Raw genomic sequence first — 18,746 nt, forward strand, 5'->3', positions numbered from 1 at the left:
CTGATGCTGGGAAAGATTGAAGGCGGCAGGAGAAGGGGACGACAGAGGATGAGACGTTTGGAAGGCATCACTGACTCAATGGACATGAGTTTGAGTAAGCTCCAGGAGTTGGTGATGGACAGGGAAGCCTGGCGTGCTGCGGTTCACGGGGTCGCAAAGAGTCGGACACGACTGAGCTGAACTGAACGAAAATATACTTTTTTTTTTTCAAAAAAAGCAAGCTTTATGCAATATACTTTCCTTTGCTCTAGGAATATATTCCTCACCTGTATGTATACTAAAATTTCCTTTTATTAGACGAAGAAGGTGGTAGATGTTTATTAATGTCTTATAGACCCATATAACGGAGAAGGCAATGGCAACCCACTCCAGTACTCTTGCCTGGAAAATCCCATGGATGGAGGAGCCTGGTAGGCTGCAGTCCATGGGGTCGCTCAGAGTCAGACACGACTGAGCGACTTCACTTTCACTTTTCACTTTCATGCATTGGAGAAGGAAATGGCAGCCCACTCCAGTGTTCTTGCGTGGACAATCCCAGGGACGACGGAGCCTGCTGGGCTGCTGTCTATGGGGTCGCACAGAGTCGGACACGACTGAAGCGATTTAGCAGCAGCAGACCCATATAAAAACATCGCAACCTCACATCGTCCAGGGGAAGTGGTGAGGAGTGGAAGGACTAGCCTGTAAAATTCAAACATTCACGAGTTACTGATCAATCCAAACCGAACTACAGACGATACTGAAGACTACATATTTCAGCATGCACTGAGAATCCCTTCAAAGGGACTACAGATCCAGACATGCAATTGCAACCATCAATAGGCGTACCCTTCTATTTACCTACAGAAACTACAAAGCCCAGGGTACTGTGCGTCGAAACGCGACGCTCCCTTCCTTAAACTAGGCGGGGTTCCGAGGCTGGCTGGCTTGCTAACTCAGGTGCAAAGCATATTGGGTATTGTAGTTCTTCGAAAGTGAGGTCGGGCCGCTCCCCGGCAGCCCCGTGCCGGCGGCTAGACTGCGCATGCGTGTGAGTGGCGTTAGCGGCGGACCGGGCTGGCAGTTCCTTCCTCGGAAGGAGAGGTTCTTCTGCCATGGAGTCCTACGATGTAATCGCCAACCAGCCTGTCGTGATCGACAACGTGAGTTGCATCTCCCTAGCAGGGCTTATGCTCTCCTCCCCGAAGGGATCGCTTCCCATGTTTCAGTCTGGGCTGCTGGTTCTTTGTCACTGGCCCGGCCTGTCAGGCGGGTTCAGCCGCCGCCGCCTCTCTCCTCCCTCGACCCGTAGTCCGCAGATAGGGCGACCAGCTGGCCAGCAACCATGGGATGGAGAACCTTGGGATGGATAAAGGGAAGGGTTATAGTCCTAGCAGGGTCCTTGGGCCCTTGACTCGAGGGGCCTTAACCGCTCTGTGAGCCCCCGGCGCCCGCCCCTCCCCAGTTTTCGATAACTCTATTGGCTGCTCTGGCTGTCCATCTTGACCGCTGACCCCGCCTCTGGGCCTTGCCGGATGAGGGCAGCCTTCTGCAGTGATTGGCTTGCGCCCCTGCCGTTCTTCCGGGCCGCCATAGTGTTTCCCTTCTCTAAGGGCGGTGCAGTGCACGAGGGCTGTTGTGATTGGTTTCGGGGACTCCCAGTGGAGGGGACAGACGGGCTAGGGCCCGCCGGCGGGTGGAGAAGGGCTAAGTTTCCTTCGGTCCCAGCCGGCAGGGAGGCTTGGCGGTGTTTCTGGGTGGGGTCCGAGGGTGTGATGCCAGAAATGGCCTGAGGATTTCAGTTATTTCTGTGATTATAAATTACAGCGTTAATAAAGGTCGAGAAGAACGGCGAATGACAAAGCAAGCAGGGAGGTACCTTCCTCTTTGGAACGCCTAGTTGCTGGGGGTAAAAATTACTAAACATAATACTTGCCAGGCGCTCCAGCGCTTACACGGGGGGTTCGCATACATTTCAATTGGATCTTCACAAAAACCTGGTGAATAGTTAAGGCAGGATTTTGATCCTCGTTTTACAAATGAGAAAACTGAAGCGCAAAAAGGTAAAGTGAGCCCAAGGTCGCACATTAATCCAGTGCTTTATCCGTTATTCACCCACGCAAATGCATCGATAGTCACAAATGGAAAGAATCTAAATGGAAGCAGTTATTTAAAAAGTGGATGTCTGTCTTCCACTCAAAGGTTTGGTCCAACCGAGATTGGTTGCTACCTTTCTAGTCCCCTCTGAGTCCCTCTACTAAGGCAGAATTGCGAATTCCCTGTGTCTTAAGCTGACTCAGATTCGTCTCTTGATTCAGTCCTTGGGACCGTTGGCACTTGCAAGGTCCTTTCGTCTGCATCATCTCATTCAAGCTTAAACACTGATAGGTAGATAGGACTCGGAATATACAGAAAAATGAGTCGTAGAGAGGTTAAATAACAGTATTCAAACCACCTGGCTTGTGAATTGAAGAGCCAAGACTGAATTTGAGATTGAGTTCTTAATTCCTCACTTTTTCCAAGGAAAGGTGCTTCTTTGGCTAGCTTTCCTTCTCTCCCGGAAAAAGGTTGAGCTCAGTGAGACACCTCATTTTGGGGAGGATTTGGGCGGTCAGGGCAGGGAGGGTCGTGGATCTCCTTCCTTAGGCTATTGAATCTGGGTGGGAAAAGATGCTAGGTAATCCTTCATTTTTCCTTAATCTCTGGTTCCCCAGTTCCCTCCACACATACAATATCTAGGGCCTGGCACCACTAGGTGCACATTGGATTTTTAATTTTTATTGATGGGTGGGGGGGATAAATGGCTGAAAATCTCTATCACAGTAACAAAGATGTCCCTAAATAAAAAAAGGATGGGAGGGAGGACTAGTTACTGCATAAGGTTGAGCGGAGCTCTTTGTTCTTGATGTTGATTTTCAGAGAACACTACTAATTCTGTCTTCAGCCAGTTTGTGTATGCTTCATGTGCCTTTTTCTTGGTTTTAAAAAGAAAGAAAAATAGAAATTAGCAATTTCCTGTTTTCATCAGCAGTGCAAAAGGAGCAGTCTGTCCATCCCACCAGACCTTTTGCTTCTAGAATTGTTGGGCAGCGGTGATATCTTCAACCATTTTCTTTATGTCACTTAAGCAAATCCTTCTTAGTTCCTTCTTTCTCATTCTTGATAGTGTATTTGAAATGCATCAAAGCAGCGGTACTCTTTCATTGAATACTTAAGGAATAGACGTTTTTTTCTATTTTTTCTCCGGGAAAACGTTGCCTTTACTATGCCAGCAATCCCACCAAAAGGTGAAATAGGAGAAACTTAAATAATTTTCCCACTAGAATTTACTATCTTCCAGTAAATCATTTAAAATATTTGAGCCAGCTTTATATTGTGAGAATAACGTGTCTCTAGCAGATTTAACAGCTCCATAGCTTATCATGCTGCCACAATTTTATTTCTGTGCTAAGGAGAGTGTAATTAAAAGACAGAAGAACAAAGAAAGCAAGGAAAAGAGAGAACAGCCCCGTTATCAGTTCACAGCCTTTCCCAGTCTTAAGACAGTTGTTGACCACCCCTTTCATAGAATTCTGGGACCAAATCGATTAATCAGAATTTAATGAAGAAGATGGGGGTGTGTGTATGCATATGTGCATGCATGATTTAATGACAACGACAGAAAAAAAATATATTTAAAAAAACTAAACATGTTGTTCTTCCCAAAGTCATATCACAGATAGTAGTACAAGAATGAGAAGGGCCACTCCCAGGACTACAACACTTTAATTGGAATACTATATTTATTCTGAAGCTCAAATCTTTGGGAGGATCTTGAAGGTTAAATACTTCTATAAAATGAATCAACATTATGGCCAATCTTAAAATTATCTTTTCTGGCCATACTATGCGGGCCTAAATGCAGGAGTAATATCAGATCTCTACAAGTTTTTCAAGCTAAGAGTTTTACTGTTTTGGGGGGTCATTATGCTTTGGCCCCCTTTTTGAAAAGTGAGATACTTTAAACACACGGAAAAGTTCAGAGACGTATATAACAAGCACCTATGTAGCATGTGTCCTCCACCTTGATTTAATAAATGTTGTCATTTGCCAAATTTGCTTCAGATGTTTTTAGGACATAAAACACTACAGATATAATTGAAGCCTCTTTGTACCCATCCATAATCCCATCTGTTCTTTCTGGTCCATACATAACCCCGGAAGCAAACCTCATTGTAAAATTAATGTGCTCCTTTCTTTCTGATTTTATGGACACATGTATTTTGTAATGTGTGTGTATATAGTATTTATGTTTTGAATTTTTACTTAGCTGCTATCATCTTATTTGCTAGCTCTCCTTATTCTGGTGGTGGTGGTGGTTTAGTTGCTAAATTGTGTCTGACTGTTTGTGACCCCCATGGACTGTAGCCTGCCAGGCTCCTCTGTCCATGGGGTTTTCCAGGCAAGAATACTGGAGTGGGTTGCCATGTCGGTCTCCAGGGGATTTTCCAGATTCATGGACTGAACCCACAGCTCCTGCACTGGCATCCTGATTCTTAACTGCTGAACCACCAGGGAAGCCCTTCCTTAGTGTAAAAAATTTCAAATATAAACAAAAGGAGGGGAAATGTTATAACAAACATCCATGTATCCATCATCTAACTGTAACAGTTATCAACTCTTGACCAATCTTTTTAGCTACATACCCACCCACTTCCCTCTTTCACAAACTTTTAAAAACATAACCAATATACTATTATCAAAGCTAATAAAATGAACAGTAATTCCTTAATGTCATCAAATATCTAGTCAGTATCAAATTTCAATAATTTTCTCTCTCTTTTTTAACAGTTTGTCATCAGCTCTTAAGATCTGTTGTTTCACTGAAGTTTAAGGGACACTAGAATTAGCCGAGGAAATGAAGTCAGTGTATTTATTTAACACCATCACTTGTGGTATGACTTTCAACCTGTTGTTTGTACAACTGCTGTGAGAATCCTCCCTAGTTTGGTGGAGAGAGGGAAGAGAAGGTGGCTTATAGATTATACTCAATTATGTGTATTTTGAGAGCTATGGATGTGCTTCACAAGCTGGAAAGAATGTCTAGAATAGGGGTCTCAAACTCAATGCCTGGGGAGGCCAAGCAGATATGTTAAAAAGGCGGAGGAGGGACAGGGGGATGAGGAGAAGGTAGTCTTAATAAGTGAGAAATCTGAAAGGTGCATTGAGCATGCTTGACCAAAGGGCCAGCTACTTCTCATTTCCAGCAGGTTGTCCCCATGCAGGAATGCAGGCCCATTGTTACCAGATTTTTCTCATTTTTCAAGGGAAATCAGAAGTGTTAATTTCATATGCAATCTCTAGTGTTTTTTAATTTTTATTTTTTGGCCACACCAGGTGGCATGTGGGATCTTAGTTCCCCGACCAGGGATCAACCCCTTGCCCCCTATGTTGGAACCATGGAATCTTAACCACTGGACCACCAGGGAAGTCTTAAAATCTCTAATTTTTAACTGTTGGAAGTTAATGTAAAACGAGTTTGTGGTCTGTGGAGATAGAAAGTACGTTAGTGGTTGCCTAGGGTGGAGGTTAGTAAGGGTGGAGAGTGGCTGCTAATGGGTACAGGGTTTCTTGGGGGGGATGATGAAAAGTTCTAAAATTAGGTTGCAGTTATGATTGTTCAGCTCTGTGAATACACTAAGAACCATTGGATTATGCACCTTAAATGGGTAAATTGTGTGGTATGTGAATTTTATCTCAATAAAGTTGTTTTTAAAAAACTACTTTGTGGACCAAACAAAATATGTCTTTGGGCCAGAATAGGCTACCAGTGTCCAAGAATCTGAGGCTCCACCTCGCAGTGTTAAATGGCAGACAACCAGCCTTCTTCCCAGCATGTTAAGAATAATCAGTGCTTAGGGTAAAGTTGCCCAAGCCACAGGGTCGATAGCCAGCAGGTACTACTAGAACCATGCTGAGGAATTTGCTATTTGTTTGCCTGCATCAGAAGGAGAATGGTCAGAGTTGGATGGCAGCAGACTCAAGTCCCAAAAATCAAATATTTAATGAGATTACTTTTTCAAATGTAGGCATTTGTTTACTTGGTTTTGACCAAGTGAATAACAAAGAGTGGCAGCTCATTTGCCAAGTATACAGTTCCTAGTTACAAATACTATTAAAGAAATTGACATGACCCCTTTGTATGCTCTCTTGGTATGGCTTGAACAGAATAGAGGCAACTCAGCCACTTCCCCTGTCCCCACCCATTTTTCACCTGACACTTGGCCTGCCAAGCCAGCTCATGGGGCTGCAGGGACAAGCTGGGTCCGGTTCTACCTTGTGTGTCATTCCCAAGACTGTCTTCACCTTCCCTGTACCACCTCTGCCTGGGGCTTCTGACATTCCAGCTGCTCATTCAGGTTCCATACTTTCGGCTTCATCTGCCAATCGTTTGAGCTTGGTTTTCATTTTAGTTAGCCACTATCTAGCCGAGTACCCTGCAAATGTCAGATACTGCTGATATACAAAGTCTCTGACCTCAAGGAATTTGTGCTGAAAAGAGACAAAAGTGTAAACAGTAAATTAGAAAGCAGAATGAAATTCATGCTGCCTAGTGAAACAGGTAATGATGATTTGGGGAAGGTAATAGGAAGAGGATAACAAATTCCAACTGGAGATTATCCTTCAGGAGGAAGGCAGTGATATTTGAACTGGGCCTGTTATATTCTTGCTGGGAAGGACAGGGAGAAAGAAAAGAATCTAATGTCTTAATCTGCCTTGTCACTCAAACTCTAGCCCTCTTGTTAGCAAACTCAAAATCAAATCTCCAGGAAAATCATCTCTTAGAAATATCTCAGAGAATCCCTGGTGGTCCATTGGCTAAGACTCCATACTCCCAAGGCAAGGGGCCTGGGTTCAATCCCTGGTTGGGGAACTAGATCCCACATGCCACAACTAAAAGATGCCACATGCTGCAGCTAAGACCTGGTGCAGCCAAATAAATAAATATTAAAAAAAAAAAAAAAGTAATCAGTGTCGTCAAAAAAAAAAAATCTAGAGTCTGAAGCACATATTTCATCTTTACTTTTCTCATTTTCAACTCCTGCCAGGAGATCCAATTAGTCTGTTAGCATCACCACACCCAGATGAAGGCAGTGGGCAATTATCGGAAGCCTGAGCTAACAAGATCCCCACATTCTCTTGTACGATTTTCTTCTCACTAGCTGCACCACTGTCCCCAAGCCCTTGGGTTTGCAGTAGGATAGTCCTCCCTCCTTCCCGGTCTTTCAGCTCAGTTTACAGCTGTACCTTTTCCAGGCTCCTTGCTGTTCTGCCCAGACCAATGAGTTTGCACATTGTCTCTTGTTTTTTCTGTTGGCAGAAGTTCTTGCTGTCTTAGAGAACTGGCTTGCCCTGCTCTCCCCCCACACCTCTTTCCCTGTCCTTCAACTACTTCTTACCTCCTTCCTCCTCCCTCGCTAGGATCAGTCACCTACCCCCTCATCCTGCTCTTACAAAAAAGCAGGAATAAAAAAGACAGATGGATCCAGGGGTGTTGCTGGGAAGCCTTTGGTACCAAGGTAATCTTGGCTATATAGCATCTCCTGATGTGTTTAATGCTTGTGTGTTCTGGAAACATTACACTCCACCCCAGGAGAAGTTGTCGACAGGCAGCAGGAGACGGCTTGCTGCACTTGGAGCTGCAACTGTGTTGGGGGTGGAACGACAAGGGTACCCAGTGTAGTGGTAGAAGAATTAAGAAGGAAGAGAACAGGGTGATCTGCAGGCAGCATCAAGCCTCAACATCTGTCTTGCATGGAGTTGATGTCCAGAGTCAATGTTTACTTTGGCTGGGCCCATGTGGTACCTGAGATGATGGTGGGAGACAGCAGATTCTTCTCAGAGTCCTTAAGGGCTCTTCTGCTCTTTACCCTCAAGAGACCAATGAGTACAGCAAAGCACAGTGAAAAGGCAAAACAACTACTACGACCCCCCCACAAATCATTGTAGTCTGCCCCTGCAGTCAGAACCAGATGACATATGTCATATGGGAGTTAGCTTCAAGTATGGCAGTGCTCTCAAGGTGTGTCTGTCATAGAGAGGCCCTGGAGGGCAGGGACAGTTCAGGTCTGAGCTGGGAAGGTAGCTTAGACGAGCACTCCTTGATGGTTTAGCAGAACTGTGTGCCGTTCCCACCTTGGTTATGTTCCTAAACTCTACTGCTTTGTGCTTCTAGGTACTTTCCTCTTCTGTCCTCAAGCCTTTTCCTTTTCTTCCCTTTATTAATATTATTTTTAATTCCAAAAGTAAACATGTTCAATGTAGAAAAGACGAAGAATACATAAAAATCAAATAGACCCATGGCTGATTCATGTCAATGTATGGCAAAAACTATTACAATATTGTAAAGTAATTAGCCCCCAACTAAAATAAATAAATTTATTAAAAAAAATAAATAAAAAAAAACAAACTATGCTCATCAAAAAACAAACAAACAAACAAAAATCAAATAGAGTGTGCAGTAGAAATTCCCCTCACCATTCCCAGCTCCAGTGCCCTCCCTTTGGCATGCATTCACTGTACAAATCCTCATATGAGTGGATATATTATACATAAATATAAGGTCCTTTCTCTTTCTAAAATAAAGGTTCAGTTCAGTCGCTCAGTCGTGTCCGACTTTTTGCGACCCTGTGAATCGTAGCACGCCAGGCCTCCCTGTCCATCACCAACTCCCAGAGTTTACCCAAACCCATGTCCATCGAGTCGGTGATGCCATCCAACCATCTCATCCTCTGTCGTCCCCTTCTCCTCCTGCCCCCAATCCTTCCCAGCATCAGGGTCTTTTCCAGTGAGTCAGCTCTTCGCATCAGGTGGCCAAAGTATTGGAGTTTCAGCTTCAACATCAGTCCTTGCAATGAACACCCAGGGCTGATCTCCTTTAGGATGGACTGGTTGGATCTCCTTGCAGTCCAAGGGACTCTCAAGAGTCTTCTCCAACACTACAGTTCAAAAGCATCAATTCTTCTGCGCTCAGCTTTCTTCACCGTCCAACTCTCACATCCATACATGACCACTGGAAAAACCATAGCCTTGACTAGACGGACCTTTATTGGCAAAGTAATGTCTCTGTTTTTAAATATGCTATCTAGGTTGGTCATAACCTTCCTTCCAAGTAGTAAGCGTCTTTTAATTTCATGGCTGTAATCACCATCTGCAGTGATTTTGGAGCCCAAAAAAATAAAAGTCTCACACTGTTTCCCCATCCATTTCCCATGAAGTGATGAAACCAGGTGCCATGATCTTAGTTTTCTGAACATTGAGCTTTAAGCCAACTTTTTCACTCTCCTCTTTCACTTTCATCAAGAGGCTCTTTAGTTCTTCTTCACTTTCTGCCATAAGGGTAGTGTCATCTGCATATCTGAGGTTATTGATATTTCTCCGGTAATCTTGATTCCAGCTTGTGCTTCTTCCAGCCCAGCATTTCTCATGATGTACTCTGCATATAAGTTAAATAAGCAGGGTGACAATATACAGCCTTGACGTACTCCTTTTCCTATTTGGAACCAGTCTGTTGTTCCATGTCCAGTTCTAACTGTTGCTTTCTGACTTGCATACAGGTTTCTCAAGAGACAGGTCAGGTGGTCTGGTATTCCCATCTCTTTCAGAATTTTCCACAGTTTATTGTGCTCCACATAGTCAAAGGCTTTGGCATAGTCAATAAAGCAGAAATAGATGTTTTTCTGGAACTCTCTTGCTTTTTCAATGACCCAGGGGATGTTGGCAATTTGAAAATAAAAATAAAAAAATAAAATAAAGGTGGAACCATATTATACATACGGTGTGATATGTATCTCCTCTTGTTTGTGTGATAGTCTGACTTCTCTTTCTCTCCTCAGGGATCCGGTGTGATTAAAGCTGGTTTTGCTGGTGATCAGATCCCCAAATACTGCTTCCCAAACTAGTAAGTCATTCTATAGCTTAGTCAGAAGCTTGTAAGTCTTGTCAGTTTTGTTATGATATCAGCCCTCCATCTTTTAGGGGGAAAAGATCTCTCATTTGGGTCAGCCTTGGTATTCAAAACAACAACAAGCAAGGGACAAGAGCTGGCTTTTGCAGTAAGCAAACTTGCCTGCATGGTACAATTGAGAGGCAGTTTTTTGGGTTTTTTTTTATCTGATGCCAAAAATGTTATCATTGGTGACTTACTTATTTGGATGACAGTCTCAGAATGGAGTCCTCTTCTTAAAATTCTCCTGTCACTCAGAATGGAGTTTGACATTAAACCGTACCTACCATTCTAGGGAGAATGAGTCTTTTTCTCAGCACTATTTTACTAAGGCAGAGATGCTGCAGGCAGGAAAAGGGCACAGGCACCTGGGAAAGGGGTCAAAGCAGTGGAGAAAGGAGGAAGGCCATCTCCCAGTTACAGCATCACAGTTATCCTTCATAGAAGGCCTGGGCAGGAGGCTAAGGAGACAAAAACTTTTTGAGTTAATCGTTCTAAATGAACTCTTGTTTCCTTGTCTCTCTTGATCTGTACATACATTGGGGAAAGAGAAGAACTAGGGATATTGAATCCTCCCAAATTTGATAACTTATAAATATAATAAATATATGAAATAGTATACTAATGAATAAATACAAAAAAATGTTCATTATAGAAATTGTGGGAAGTGCATTCCTCAGTGACAGTCACAGTAGAATTGAGTATATTTCTTCCCATCCAAATACATGCATTAGTACATCTTTCCTGTGTTCTGTCATGTGTTGCGTCATGACATGAGAAGTAATAGTCTTCCCCGCTCTCTCTTGTAGTGTGGGCAGACCCAAGCACGTTCGTGTCATGGCAGGCGCCCTCGAAGGTGACATCTTCATTGGCCCCAAAGCCGAGGTAATCCCATGTCCTACTGAAGAAACCTCAAGCCAGCAGGGGACCTTCACTATTCCCCACGCAGGCAGTATCCGACAGAGGGACATGAGTAAAAGAAACAATTTCCTCTTGAAATCTCCCCTTTCACTCTCTCATTCTAAAGAGAATAAACCTAGCTGGTTTATTTCTCCCAGGAACAGCCTCTGGTTTTGGAGAGGAAATATCTGGAACCCCACTTTGGGAAACAGAGACCAGTCCAGAAAAAAGGGCTTTTGCCTTCCTTCTATCACTATGTTGCCAATAATCAAATTGACTGGCTTGGTTATTTTTTGGCAAAAGTGATTGAGGGGAGATCCTGGCTGGGGTACCCTGGGGATAAGTTAATTAGCACAGTTTGGGAGAACCCTCTGGCAGCTTCTAGAAGTAGAACAACAGAATCTTTGTTGCCAACCTTGGCTGCAGATGCCAGGAGATTGTGTCCTGGGACCAGACAGTGAGGAGGATGCCACCCAGGGGCCCACGGAAAGGCAGAAGCCCTAACCTTTGCCAGCTGGTTGGGCACTGAACACAGTTCACAGCATACAGTTTAGGGACTTGGAGGATGGGTGGGTCCACCCTTAGCCATGGTTGCAGATTGTGGGGTCCACCCGGCAGTCCTGCTGAGAGGCTGGCTGTGGCTGCAAGCACTGCTCTCTGCCCCCAGGAGCACCGAGGGCTGCTCTCCATCCGCTACCCCATGGAGCACGGCATCGTCAAAGACTGGAACGACATGGAGCGCATCTGGCAGTACGTCTACTCTAAGGACCAGCTGCAGACTTTCTCAGAGGAGGTGAGAGTCCTGTGTGTGGGGCGCCATGTGGGCTATGCAGAGCAGACAGAAGCCCTACCCCAGAGATGAGGCAGATGACAATGATAACTGCCTTGAGCGTTTGTGTCTTATGTTCTAGGCATCAGGCATGTGCTTTTCAGACATGTTTGCATTTAATCTTCACAGCATCCCTATGAGGCACAGGTAGTATTATTATCTCCATTTTACAAACAAGGGAACAGAAGTTCAGAGAAGCCAGGTGGTGTTTCTGTGATCACCCAGTGAAGAGTGGTAGAGCTGGGGTTCAAACCCACGCCTTTCAGACTTCGGAGCCTGTACTCTTTAGTTTCTAAGGAAGGAACTCTCAACTCAGAAACACAAAGGAAGGTGCTGGCTAGGCTTATCAGAATTTCCAGGAGAGGGATATATTCTGTTTTTTAATAGTATAATCAATAATGATATTTAATTTTCTATTTTGAAAAAAATTTTTAAATATTACTTTTATCATAGTAATTCCAAATTTAGAGTTTAGCAAAATCTTGACACCTGGAGCTATCCAGAAGGTACAAGGGCCTATATAAGAATCTTGGACGACAAGAGGGTAGTAGAAGGTGAGGATAGAATGACACTTTAAAGGGGGTATGAATTTGGAAAGTTGAGAAACTGGCTTGGGTGGCGGTAAGTGACCAGCCCACCAGCCCTCTTTTAGAGAGAGGCTGACAAAGTTCGTGTGGGCTCTCCAGCCAGCCATGCAGTACTAATGAGGGCTGGGAATCTGTCCTTACCCTGATTGCTGTCTGGGCATCTTTCACCAGCATCCTGTGCTCCTGACAGAGGCGCCTTTAAATCCACGGAAAAACCGGGAACGAGCTGCTGAAGTTTTCTTCGAGACCTTCAACGTGCCAGCCCTTTTCATCTCCATGCAAGCTGTGCTCAGCCTGTGAGTAACAGCTGGCTGGCGAGCCTGGCCCCTGGGGGGAAGCAGTCCTATGGCAGAATTGAGGCTGGCCCTGCTGTGGGTTGGTGCAGAACTCCCTAAGCACCCCTGCCAGGGACGGTAATGGATGGTGGGAAAGGGAGCATCTCCCAGTCTCAGCCCTCCCTGCTGGTCTGGTGCCAAAGGCTCTCCGCTGAGCCTGCTGGGAAGGCTATGTGCTGCAACAGCTCTCCCTACTGGCCCCTGCAATGAGTTCAGGTGTTTTTTTTCAGGGCCTACTTGAGCCAGGCACTGTGCAAGGCTGGTGATAGGCTTGTGATGAAAACACCCCCGTCATCCTGTCTTGCTCCCAGCCTGCCTCCCACCAGGGTTAGGTCTATTGCCAAGATCATATATTGGTAGCCTGCAGATGGCATGTTTGACCCTGCTGAAAAATTGTGAGCCAACCTTTAAAAATTGGGACATTTCCTATCAAAATCAAAATTTCTGACTTCTTTGAAAAAAAATGGGACAATCTGATAATGCTGGGCCTGCATTCCTCTAGAGCAAAAATCAGCAGGAGCTGAAAGAAAATCGCAGCTGCCATTTTAGATAGGGTTTGGAAACCTGACTTCACAGCCTTCTCCATTGCCTGTCATCCAACACGAAGGCTGAATGTCAGGTGCTGTTTATGAAACATTATGGGTTTTTTCCCCCTCACATCACAGAAATATATCTCTGTACTCTTGTCCTTACCAAGAGAAAAACTTAAGGATAGACGTAGAGGGCCATGTGGGAAAAAAACTAGTTGGTTGGTTGGTTGGTTCTTTAACATTTTGGCCACATTGCACAGCATGTGGGATCTTAGTTCTCTGACTAGGGATCGAACCTGGGCCCCCTGGATTGGGAGCAAAGAGTCTTAGCCACTCCACCAGGGAAGTCCCCAAAAGCTAGTTTTTTATGCAAGTAAAAATATTCTTGTTTTAATTCATTCACTTTTCTGGCCTGACCTGTAAGTTTTTTCCTCTTGTCTAGAGAGTAAAAACTGTCCCGCAGGCTGGGTCCCTGAAGCAGAGGAAGGCCAGGCCATCTCCTGCCGTTGGAGGGCCTGTTCTTCTGGTGGGGGGGCAGAAGGGGCACTTGGAGAGGCTCGGCTCCTTTCCTTCAGACATTCCAGGCTTGCTTGCTTCAGTGCTCAGGCTGCCTTCATACTCAGTCCAGTCGGAGGCTTCTGGAGAAGGCAGGCCCCAGCTTTAGTTCAGCTGACCTTGAACTCTAGCAAGAAATGAGAGTCTTCCCAGAGTGAGGAGGCAGGGGTGAGTGATGGTGTGCCCCCTTTGCTTCAGTTATGCCACCGGCAGGACCACGGGTGTGGTGCTGGATTCGGGGGATGGCGTCACTCATGCTGTGCCCATTTATGAGGGCTTTGCCATGCCCCACTCCATCATGCGCATCGACATCGCTGGCCGAGACGTCTCTCGCTTTCTTCGCCTCTACCTGCGCAAGGAGGGCTATGATTTCCACTCATCCTCCGAGTTTGAGATTGTCAAGGCCATAAAAGAAGTAAGTGCTGCCCCCATGGGCCCAGGGCTGGAAGAGGGAACGGGAACAGCAGCCAGGACCTCCGTGACCTAGAGTGAAGAGTGGCTAAACTTCTGCCCTGGAGATGGGTCTCTGTCCTTCTGGACCAGGCCTCCTGGCGGCCGTGTGATTGCCAGCCAGTCCCCTCACACCGAGGGATTGACCTTCCAAAATGCTGCCGTCTTGTGGGCAAAAGGGAGCTGCCTGTATTTCCTAAGCTGGGTGATAAGCACACCCATGCTCATTATGTTTTTTATACATCATGTACAAATTACACATGTTCTTTTACATCCTTGAAGAAGTCAGACGGCTTTTTTTTTTTAAGTGAACCCTCCTGTCATCTACGGCTCCAGGGAGACCTCTGAGCTGGGTAGGCAGGGCCCAGAACCATACAAGTAGTAGGAAAAAGACACCTGAGTCTGAACTAAGATTAGGGTGTAGTCTCAGACTCAAATCCAGAAAGCTGACTTGCCACGCTTGGCCCCCAGGAAGGTGGAGCAGGTGGGGACACATCCTAAGAAGGGGTGGGGAGGTTTGGGTCAGCTTCACTAGGTGGCACTTAGGATATGCAGCTCTAATGACCTTTAGGACAGTCACTGCAATGGATGGGGACTTTGACCAGGTAGGCACCAGCTTTCCAGCCAGCCTGACTTGTGCTTGGTTCTCCAGAGAGCCTGCTACCTGTCCATAAACCCCCAGAAGGATGAGACACTAGAGACAGAGAAGGCGCAATACTACCTGCCCGACGGCAGCACCATTGAGGTAGGCGGAGGGACCTCTCCCCTCAGGTCCCAAAAGCACTGAGCCCAAAGAGAACTTCCCACGGGGAGGCTGGAGGCAGGCGCCCCAGTCCTTTTACACCCTCTGCCTGAAGCAGTGTAGCTGTTGAGCTGCAGCGTCTCCTCCAGGGTGAGGTGCCAGGGACTTTGCTTCTCCTGTGTGGAGGGGAGGAGGTGTTCTCCTGTGGGATTAGAAGGTTGATGTGTAGTGCTGTCCTTAACCACTCAGGCACAGTATAGAGTGAATTCCAGCCCCCTGGACCTCCACCGATAGGAGGAAATATCCACAAATGAATGAATCTATCAAGTCTCTTGGCTGGAAAATGTCAGAGCTAGAATTAAACACAGGAGCTTCCTCTCTCTAGTTTCCCAGGAGCGCTGGTTGTTCCTTTATGTTCCCAGGAGCCCTATCTTTGTTTCTTGCGGCTCTTGACATACAAAGTCTTCTCTGAGCGTGGCCTTCAGAGCCACCTGGTTACTAAACCCTGGGCAGAGGGACCTGAGCCTGAGACGCTTGCCCCCCACCCCGCAGATTGGTCCTTCCCGATTCCGGGCACCTGAGCTGCTGTTCAGGCCGGACCTGATCGGCGAGGAGAGCGAGGGCATTCATGAGGTGCTGGTGTTCGCCATCCAGAAGTCTGACATGGACCTGCGGCGCACGCTGTTCTCCAACATCGTCCTCTCGGGTGGCTCCACCCTCTTCAAAGGTTGGGCTTTGCTCTCAGGGCCCTACCCAAGGAAGCTGCCACATCCTGCTGGGCCCAGGGGACTGATGTGAGATTCTCCCTTCCTGCCTATTCAGGTTTTGGTGACAGGCTATTGAGTGAAGTGAAGAAATTGGCTCCAAAAGACGTGAAGATCAGGGTAGGAGCATGCCAGGGGGTGGGCGAACTGGGCCACCAAGGGTCTGAAGCACTGCGTGGCATGGCCTCCCCTCCTGCTCTGCCCAAGATTTCCAGGCACCATCAGGTGGCTCCCAGCTTCTACTGTGCCCCTGAGGCCTCCTAGAGGGGGGACCCATCCTCATGATGGGTCTTCACCAAACAGGGCAGTTCTGATCCCCAGATGTGGCAGGATGCTAGACATGCAGTCTATCAGGGAAGCTAACACTGACAGGAGCTTGACTTCAGCTGCTCCCTGGTGACACAGTCCAGCACCTCAGTGACTGCTGAGGGGAGTTGGCCTGCCTGAGGAAGGAGGGACCCTAAGTGGAGGAGTGTGGTGCCTGCCATGCAATCTGCTCCTCACCAGCCCCCAGCAGAGCTGGATCTTGCCTTCAGATAGCCCCTGCTTCCCTGGGAGCCATAGGTACTTCGGGTTGCCAGAAGCCTGTTTCTCCAGATGAGTGTCAGGCTGATAATGGTACCCCCCCAGAGAGGCCACAGGGTCCAGCAGGGACAGAACTTAAAAGGTTGTTGTGTGAAATGTATCCACTGACTCTCACTGGCCGTGAGACGAGTGTTAGACGGGGAAGGGAGAAGGGAGGAAGGCCATCTCAGATTTCTCTTTCCACCTATCCTGGCAGATATCTGCACCGCAGGAGAGACTGTATTCCACATGGATTGGGTGAGTAGCTCTTCTGGGAATAAGAGTGGAGCACTCTTATTGCTGCTGCTGCTAAGTCACCTCAGTCGTGTCCGACTCTGTGCGACCCTATAGACGGCAGCCCACCAGGCTCCCCCGTCCCTGGGATTCTCCAGGCAAGAACACTGGAGTGGGTTGCCATTTCCTTCTCCAGTGCATGAAAGTGAAAAGTGAAAGTGAAGTCGCTCAGTCATGTCCGACTCTTAGCAACCCCATGGACTGCAGCCTACCAGGCTCCTCCGTCCATGGGATTTTCCAGGCAAGAGTACTGGAGTGGGGTGCCATTGCCTTCTCCGACTCTTATTGCAGAGGCATTGATTACGCCTCACCACCCCAGGCCTTTGAAGAAAAGCCTGGTCTGGTTTGACCCAGGGGGACTGGCTGGCTCCACAGATATCCACTCCCCATCTCTGACATGATTCCTTTGGATTCCCTCCACGCCAGGGGCTCCATTCTCGCCTCCCTGGACACCTTTAAGAAGATGTGGGTCTCTAAGAAGGAATATGAGGAAGATGGTGCCCGGTCCATCCACAGGAAAACCTTCTAATATTGGGACATCGTCTTCACCTCTCTCTGAAGTTAACTCCACTTTAAAACTCGCTTTCTTGAGTCGGAGTGTTTGCGAGGAACTGCCTATGTGTATGAATGTGTGTGTGTGGGTGTGAATGTGTGCACATATGCGAGTGCCGTGTGGCCCAGGGATCCCAGGATTTCAGGGCCCGGAAAGGACGATGAACTACCCATGATGGCGACGGCCTGAGACCTGGGGTTGACCACTAACTGGCCCCTGACAGGGAAGAGTGCTGGCAGAGGGCCCTGCTCTGTCAGCCGGGCCTTTGTCTGGCTGTGTGGGACTATGTTTACTACCACAGGGAGACAGCGAGGGAGGTAAACCAACCCCAGGGACACTTGCTGCTGCCCATCCTAGGCTGGGCTGACCCCACCCCCTCTACCCAGGGTGCCCTGCGGCCTCCCCTTGTTCATCATTCTGTTCTCGATGCCTCTTGATCGTGGACTGAGGCCTGAGTCCAGGGTTGAGTTCTTGTCTGGTCTTGTTGCAGTTTGGGTTTAGAAAGCTGGAGAAGCACTCCAAGAGCTGTTATTGAAACTTCCCTGTCAGGAGTGGGCAGGATGCCCTCAACTTCACCTGGGGACCAGGACCACACTGGGCACTTGAGGAGGGCAAGGAGTGCTACTTCTGATCAGTGGCAGGCTTACCGCTCCAACCCCCAACCCCATCGGGATCTCGGGAGAGTTTCAGGAGCCTGTTGGCCTCAGGTCCTGTTAACTTGCTTTCCATCCATCCATGGGCAGTGCCATCTTCAGTTTTATTTATTGAAGTGTTTGTTCAGTTAGGGGACTGGAGAGAGGGAGCTCATTGCCCCGCCCACCAGTCACCCTGTTCACACTAATGTTTACAGCACCTAAGCTTAGCATAGCGTTCAGGGCCCCGCCACTCCCTGCCAACGTGAACTGACAGTATCCATAGGCCTCATGACCATTTGGGATCAGAGGCTACATTCAGTCACTCCGGCCTCTTTCTTTCTCCCTCTTCCACTTGCTCACTGCCCTGGAATCAACAGGCTAGTTGGTGGTTGGATTTTTCTGACATAGGAGGTAGAATCACCATTTGGCAGAGGCTCCTGGCAAAGGAGGGGTGTTGGGGATGCCGCCTCCTTAGGACTGGAGAAAGAGCTGCAGTTAACCAAGCTGCCTTCTCCCATGCTAGCTGACCCTGGGGGACTAGCTTGTAGAGGCCAGACAGCCCCCTCTGGCTGACTTGTGCCATTCTTGTCTTTGGATTTGTTTGGTCAGGGAGGGAGGGGCCAGACCAGGCTGCCAGGAGCTGATGGGCTCAGGCTCACCTCCTCTGGTCCAGTGGGGCCAGGCACCTACCCTGGACTGGGCTGGCCTGGCAGGGGTCCAAAGGCTCTTCAGCTCAGATGGTGCAAAGCTGGGGCTAGCAGATATTCACCGGCACCCTCACCCGTGACACCAACACTTGCCCGATCCCAGATTCCAGGCAGTATTCTCGACCCCATGCCGTCCAACGACCAAAGGCCCTGCCAGGTGTGGGCCGCAGCAGCAGGTGTGTGTGAAAGCAATGTGGCGACCCGCGGACTGCAATGTGCTTAACCAGCTCACCTCCCTCCTCTTAGCCCAAGCCTGTCCCCTGCACAGCCTCGCACAAACCATGTTGCCTGGTGGGGCCCAGTGTACTTAAATAAACTCGTTCTAATAGACACATCA

The 18,746-nt window shown here is 47.5% G+C and overlaps 1 protein-coding gene across 2 annotated transcripts; it reads left to right on the plus strand.

Annotated features, from left to right (window-relative positions):
- The first annotated feature begins 1,015 nt into the window (after positions 1-1,015).
- ACTR1A (actin related protein 1A) lies at positions 1,016-18,746 on the plus strand. Of its 2 annotated transcripts, none has more exons than XM_081545260.1 (11): positions 1,016-1,142; positions 9,855-9,950; positions 10,699-10,849; positions 11,532-11,657; positions 12,452-12,576; positions 13,899-14,115; positions 14,803-14,895; positions 15,445-15,619; positions 15,715-15,776; positions 16,438-16,478; positions 16,941-18,746. In XM_081545260.1, exons 3-11 carry the CDS (start codon positions 10,802-10,804, stop codon positions 17,041-17,043), a joined length of 990 nt encoding a protein of 329 aa, XP_081401386.1. In that variant the 5' UTR covers positions 1,016-1,142; positions 9,855-9,950; positions 10,699-10,801; the 3' UTR covers positions 17,044-18,746. The 2 variants fall into 2 exon arrangements, with proteins under 2 accessions (XP_081401386.1, XP_081401375.1); XM_081545249.1 differs by having other exon boundaries at positions 9,855-9,919; positions 10,774-10,849.

The sequence above is a fragment of the Giraffa tippelskirchi genome, chromosome 2 (genome assembly GCF_054371585.1).
Source record: "Giraffa tippelskirchi isolate mGirTip1 chromosome 2, T2T-mGirTip1v1.2.pri, whole genome shotgun sequence".
NCBI classification, from domain to species: Eukaryota; Metazoa; Chordata; class Mammalia; order Artiodactyla; family Giraffidae; genus Giraffa; species Giraffa tippelskirchi.

Bases quoted from the DNA above. Each gene is read 5' to 3' on its own strand.
- ACTR1A (XM_081545249.1), top strand. From the start codon at position 1,095: ATGGAGTCCTACGATGTAATCGCCAACCAGCCTGTCGTGATCGACAAC. The intron at 9,920-10,773 runs GTAAGTCATTCT...TCTCTCTTGTAG, and splicing joins AAATACTGCTTCCCAAACTA to TGTGGGCAGACCCAAGCACG. The intron at 11,658-12,451 runs GTGAGAGTCCTG...ATCTTTCACCAG, and splicing joins TGCAGACTTTCTCAGAGGAG to CATCCTGTGCTCCTGACAGA.